At 44.9% G+C, this 6,470-nt stretch overlaps 1 protein-coding gene across 2 annotated transcripts in view; it reads left to right on the top strand.

Moving 5' to 3' along the window:
- The first annotated feature begins 584 nt into the window (after window positions 1-584).
- Window positions 585-6,470, top strand: part of CASS4 (Cas scaffold protein family member 4) — a 49,329-nt gene continuing 43,443 nt past the window's right edge. The window contains exons 1-2 of one of the 2 annotated variants that reach the window (XM_060124062.1): window positions 585-3,439; window positions 5,564-5,765. In XM_060124062.1, coding sequence (XP_059980045.1) covers window positions 5,730-5,765 — 36 coding nt within the window. In that variant the 5' untranslated portion in view covers window positions 585-3,439; window positions 5,564-5,729. The remainder of the gene's footprint in view (window positions 3,440-5,563; window positions 5,766-6,470) is intronic. The other variant, XM_060124063.1, reaches the window with a different exon arrangement.

The following is a 6,470-nucleotide window of genomic DNA, read 5'->3' as shown; positions in this document are numbered from 1 at the left end:
TTTAAAGCTAGTGTTTGTGGGGTTTTTTTTTTTTTTTGGAGCTTGCCTTGCTCTTGAACAGCAGTTGTGACTTTGGACTGACACTTTTCACACTGTTTCTTCAGTGCTTTGTTCTAGAAGGCAGATTTTCGTAGCTTAATCACCTTTAGCTGTGTATCTTTGCTCTTCTATGAATGTACAATTTTTAGTATAATCTGTTTCTTTAGATGGTTCAGAGAAATCTGGCTTTCGCCTTAAGCTTTGGTTTCTCTTAGGAAAGGAGATGTTGGGGGCATCTAAGTTTCAGCTCTGTTGAGGCAAGTCATTTCCAGGCGATAGCTTCCTTTTCTGTGATTGAAGAACTTTATCAAAATCATCCCCAACATGCACTTCAATCACTGAACCTCCTTTTTTAAAAACACATGATATAAACAATTGGGAGAGGGGAAAAACATTTACTTCTTGGGGGACACTTCTTCTACTGAAAAAAAACAGCAGGCCAGACAGAACCCTTTCAGTACGAACCTGGATAGAATTTGTTTTTAATCACTAAGTAGATAGCTGAGCTAGCAAGAAAGTGAGGGGGTTTCTGAGGCAGACCCCACACAAAGCACACATCCAGAGGATTAACAGTGACAGAGCTGCCGGTTGCACGAAGGACATTTGTCAGTCCCTTGCAGCCTAAAGATTTCTGGGCTCTGAGTCTTCACGAGGTTAGGAACTTTGATCAAGACCCATAAAGAAAACCCAGAACCCAAAAGTGGCCCCCTCAGCAAAAGGGTGAACTGGACAAAATCCCCACCTCAGAGAAAGAGGAATCCGGCCCCACACTGCTGGTTCAGGTTTGCAGGGAAGGGTCTGGGGCGTTGGCACAGGGGAGGGTCTTCGAGAATCTCATCCACAAACAAGGGTGAACCAATCCACACTACCTATGTGGTTTGGAGAAAAGCAAGCTGAGAATTCCAAGCAACTCCAGCTGGTAGTGGCCATGAGTGCCAGACAGGCCAGCACCAGTTCTCCATGGATGAGCACATCTTAACACCAGGCCTCAATTATTCCTTCTCCCAGAGAGAGCGCTAGGAGTCACGTGTTCACAAGTGAACATAGAAAGCAGCCACTGTGATGAGAATCAGAAACGAGTCAGACTTAGTGGAATTAGCAGATGCACAATATGTATGTAGAATATGTTTGAAGAACTAAAACAAAATAACTAAAACGGGGCCAAGCATCAAGAGACGTCAAAAGTAACCAAGTGGGTTTGAACAACAAAAACTATAAAACATTCAACACGTCCGTAGCTTTCGTACCTCATGTTTTTGCCCTTTTTCTGGAGCCTTTGCCTTTGCCTTGCTACTCCCTTAGTGGGTGTTTTCATCTATGAAGCCTCTTTCCCAGTCATTTTCTGGCCAATTTACTCTTCTCTTCCTGGCTGCTCACCTGCAATGACTACTGACCTGTGGTGTCATTTTCTGCCCGGAGTTTTCTTGATCTCCCTGTCTGCATTCAGCCTTTTCCTCCGGCTTTACACGCCCTCTCCACCTGCAGTGTTTCCTTTGCATCCTTTTCTTCAAGTCTTGCTTTCATTCTTTTTCCCTCTCAACCTTGGGATCAAAATTCAGGCTCTTAAGCTGAGCTCTCACTAATAATTACAGTAGCTGTAGGATGCCAGCCCTCCCTGTATTATGCCTATACTAGGGTATTTAGACGAATTTCTTGGCAATTTATGAAACCCTACTTTGACCAAAGGAGCTGTTTTGAGCTACGTTCATGAGGTTAAAATCTGCCAGATAATAAGGTGATTTAAAGCAGCAGAGTCTGAAATGTCCTGCCAGGCCTTTAAGGCTTTGGACATTCTGAGTGGTGTTTGGCTGGACTTTAAGAAAAAAGTCAGGTATTGAACTACCACTCATGGAGCTGAATGGCTGAAAGTCCACACGAAAACAGTATAAAAGCATATATAAAGAGCAGTACGCAAAAGCCATCTGCCTTCTTGCACATTTATTTATTTATTTTTAATTTATTTATTTGGCAGTGCCGGGTCTTAGTTGAGGCAAGCGGGATCTTTAGTTGCGGCACATGAGATCCAGTTCCCTGACCAGGTATCAAACCCGGGCCCCCTGCATTGGGAGCATGGCGTCTTAGCCACTGGACCACCAGGGAAGTCCCTGCCTTCTTGCACATTTATTGGGAGCTGTGGAGGTGATCTGACTCCCTAGGTTCTGAAAAGAAAATCAATTCAAAATACCGTTCTCGGGAATTCCCTGGCGGTCCAGTAGTTAAGACAGAACTCTGCGTTTTCACTGCCGAGGGCCTAGGTTCAATCCCTGGTTGGGGAACTAAGATCCCGCATGACACGCAGCCAAAAAAAAAAAAAAAAATACTGTTCTCAGTGGTACATTAGTTAAGAGAGGAGGGGTGGGAATTACCTCATTAGAAGCTCTCTCACTTGGTTCTTTTGAATTCTAACCGTTTCAAACTTCCGCCTGCAGTATATTGCGAAAACCACCCAATTTTCTAGAATGATCAACTCTCGCAATATTTGTGCACGTAAGAGACTCATTTGCCTTAAGATGTAAATATGAACGGATTGCAGCAAAATGTGTACAGCCTTTCATTCAGAAAAATCTTAGCAGGGTCAAATAGGAGTCTGAGAACTCAAGCCCCTTGTTCACAAAATACTACACTAAATATCTATGTAGGGGTGAGTATTTAATTTCTGGGCCAAATCCTATTACATTTGTGTCTTGGATTTTGGTTCTGATTGTTTTTCCTTAAAAAGGCATGCAGGAACTTCCCTGGTGGTGCAGTGGTCAAGAATCCGCCTGCCAACGCAGGGGACACGGGTTTGATCCCTGGTCTGGGAAGATCCCACATGCCGCAGAGCAACTAAGCCCGTGCGCCACAACTACTGAGCCTGTGCCACAATTACTGAAGCCCACGTGCCTAGAGCCCGTGCTGCAAAACAGAGCCACCGCAATGAGAAGCCCGCGCACCGCACTAGAGAAAGCCCATGCACAGCAACGAAGACCCAACACAGCCAAAAATAAATAAATAAATGAAATAAATTTTTTAATAAGACATGCAAATTACAGCATTCTAATCTGTATAGAGACCTTTGAGGTCAGCCCTTCAGTATAGGGAAGAATTACTGTCTGGAGTTTGAGAAGGTGATAGGAACGGTCCAAATTTGAATTGGTGTGAAATCTGTCTGCTGTCTTTTTTTTTTTTTTTTGTGGTACGCAGGCCTCTCGCTGCTGTGGCTTCTCCCATTGCGGAGCACAGGCCCCAGACGCGCAGGCCCAGCGGCCATGGCTCACGGGCCCAGCCGATCCGCGGCATGTGGGATCTTCCCGGACCGGGGCACGAACCCGTGTCCCCTGCATCGGCAGGCAGACTCTCAACCACTGCGCCACCAGGGAAGCCCTGTTGTCTTTTTTTGTTCATCACTGTGTGACCTTGAGTGAGTATGTCCATCCTTTCTTTTTACTTTTTTTCAAATATATACGAAAGTCAATAATACAGTAGAAACAATGGTTGCCAGGGGCGGGGGTAGAGGAGAACAAGGAATGACAGCTGACGGGTACAGGCTTTCTCATTGGGGTGACGAAAACGTTCTGGAATTAGTGGTGATGGTTGCACAACTCTGAATATACTAAAAAACACTGAATCGTACTTTTGTGGTATGTGAATTATATCTTAATAAAGCTGTTATTTTTTTAAATTCAGTATCAGCAGTACAGTACAGTGAATCCCCATGGACTCATCACTCAGACTCCCCAACTTCAACTCATGCCCAGTATTGTTCTACCTATACCTCTATCTACTGTCCCCTTGAATTATTTTGAATTTTCAAATTTTATCTGTAAATATTGCAGTATATATCTCTGAGAGATAAGGACTTTTTAAAATGCAATCATAACATTTTTCCGTCTCAATATATATGTGGAAACATTGAATCTTGGTTTAATAAATTCCCACTCTGGAAACATGAACCTCAGCCTTAGCCGGACAGTGCTTGCCTCTTCCTCAATCTGAGGTGCTACATGGCCCATGGCCGCCGACACAGAGGAGCTGCTAGAGCCAGAAGAAAAAGCAGGAGGGAAGAGGTGCACCCAAGAGAAACACCCAGATTCACATTTAACAACATGGAAATCACCTGCTATTTTGCAGTGGCCTTTGCCTCACAAATATCACCTGTTATATGCATTGCAGTGGTACTACTTTAATGATTTGTCTCATCTGTAAAGACTAACGGGATAAAATACTTCTGTTAGTCCAGGGTCTATACGGCTCTGCCCCAGCTTCTCGTACCTTGCCTTCCTCGTGAAACCTTCCCTGAATTACTCCCCCACTCTCCCATCTCTGTCCTCCTCTCTATGGATCTCCACCTTGAGCTTGTTGCCAGGTCAGTTTGTGATCGTTCTGTGCGATCACCGTTCCCTCCCTGTTAACTGCTCCCATCAACAGCATGTCAATTACTTGGCACTGCAAGTTAACTTCCAACACTGGTAACAATTTAAAATATAGGTCCTGGGGACTTCCCTAGTGGTCAGGTGGCTAAGACTCTACACTCCCAATGCAGGGGGCCCAGGTTCAATCCCTGGTCAGGGAACTAGATCCCACATGCCACAACTAAGAGTTCGCATGCTGCAACTAAAAGATCCTGCATGCTGCAACTAAGACCTGACACAGCTAAATAAATATTTTTGAAAAGAAATAAAATAAAATATAGATTGTCTCAGCCGGAAGTCAGTCAGCTATTTCCACCTGTAAATCCTTCCTGGTGCTCAGACTTGTAGGGGCTACATGTGGGATAGCCAGCAGACAAGACAGTAAGTGCTGTAATCACAGGAGAACGATGAGAGAGACAGCCCATTGGAGGTGGAGGCTGAGCCCCGCTGGGAAGGATGGGTACCAGTTTGTTTATGTGAAATAAAAGTGTGAACATGCCTAGCAAGGAATCTGCTCTCCTGTGGGTCCTCTCTGGATGTTTAGTCTGAACTTAAGGAAAGTGGAAAGACTTAGCAAGTCGTCCCGAACTGTGTGAACTAGTGTGGCATCACGTGGGTGGGTCGGTGAGATTTGAGAGATAATGTATTGATAAGTACTCCGCATAACCCTGCTGCAGAGCCAGCACTCAAAGACCAGGGGGTGAGTATGGGGGTCAGAGCAGGGGGAAGCGGAAGAGCGCACCTGACAGGAAAGATGTGGGACGAGGTCCCTTGGGCACGCCCCCCACCCCCGCTGGACTTGTTTTCTCCGGCTGTTGCAGGGTAAGTTTTAGGGGGCAGGAAGGAAGAAACACTGACCGTTATCACAAATTTGTCCTGGTGGCCTCTAATCAGAGAAATATGCTTGGTCTGTCCAGGGGGAGTTGTTCCACAACGTTCAAGGGATGAGAATGCCGTGCGTTCATAAGTAGGAACTTCACCCTGTAAAGCAGAAGACTTTTTTTTTTCATTTTGCGGTTTCTTGTAGCAAATGTGTGACAATTTATACTTATAGACATCACACATTGAGGAGTGAGTGTGGTCTGGATTTCTGGTCTCCCTTCCTTCACCTCTTTTCTTCTCACCCTTTCCAGAAAGTTTGCCTGCTGGGAGAATCATTCTGACAATTTCCTGTACTGTCAGCTCCATAGAATTCAGTTTCTGAGAACCAGCCAGAGGCATGCAGTGACATTGCGTAACCACCTCTGAAGTCAGAGATATCAGCCGTGGAGCTCAAAGGAGCCGTTTCACACCAGCAACATGAAAGGAGCTAGCATCACGGACGGGGCGCCCAAGGTGAGTGGCGGGGCTGTGTGCAGAGGCAGACGGAGCAACCTATTTGGGTTATAAGGACAGCGGCCGATTTCAGGGCTGAGTTTCTGATGAAGTCAAAGATGAATACCAGTAACATCTAAGTTTGAGAGGAGAAAGTTTCACGTGAGTTTAAGTATAGAAACTATATGTGCCGTAAAGCTCCTTACCAGTCTGACTCAGAGATGGTTGCAAATTACTTTCTAGCAAAACCCAGTTTACGCGGTTGATAACACAACCCATCCCTTTGTGTCCATTCACCTTCTAACAAACTTCCGAGCGAGACATGGGTCTCTGCCCCAGCCCTGAGTCCTCAGCGGGCCTTCCTCATGCTGTTTTCACATTACCTTCTGTACTGACATGCATGAGTGGAGCTCAAGTCTGTGACAGGAATCAAAAAGGATTTGCTGTTTAGAATGTTGAAATGGCTGCTAAAAGAAAACTGCTTGGACACAAGGAAAAGTGAAGGTCAGGGTTATTTTGCTACATCTTTTTAAAATTTTAAGTAGAACAGGAAAACAAAATGAAACAATTATGAAATGGGGAGCTTGTGTATATGATTAAATATGTGTTATTTATTATTATAATAATAACAACAGGTGTCACTGGTGGAATGTACAGCTGAATAACCCATGACAGTCTCTCTTATGTAGATTGCTACCCTAGAATTTTGTACCCGACTATTTGCTT

The sequence above is a fragment of the Lagenorhynchus albirostris genome, chromosome 15, assembly GCF_949774975.1.
Source record: "Lagenorhynchus albirostris chromosome 15, mLagAlb1.1, whole genome shotgun sequence".
NCBI classification, from domain to species: domain Eukaryota; kingdom Metazoa; phylum Chordata; class Mammalia; order Artiodactyla; family Delphinidae; genus Lagenorhynchus; species Lagenorhynchus albirostris.
This window is presented reverse-complemented; position numbering and strand designations above follow the sequence as displayed.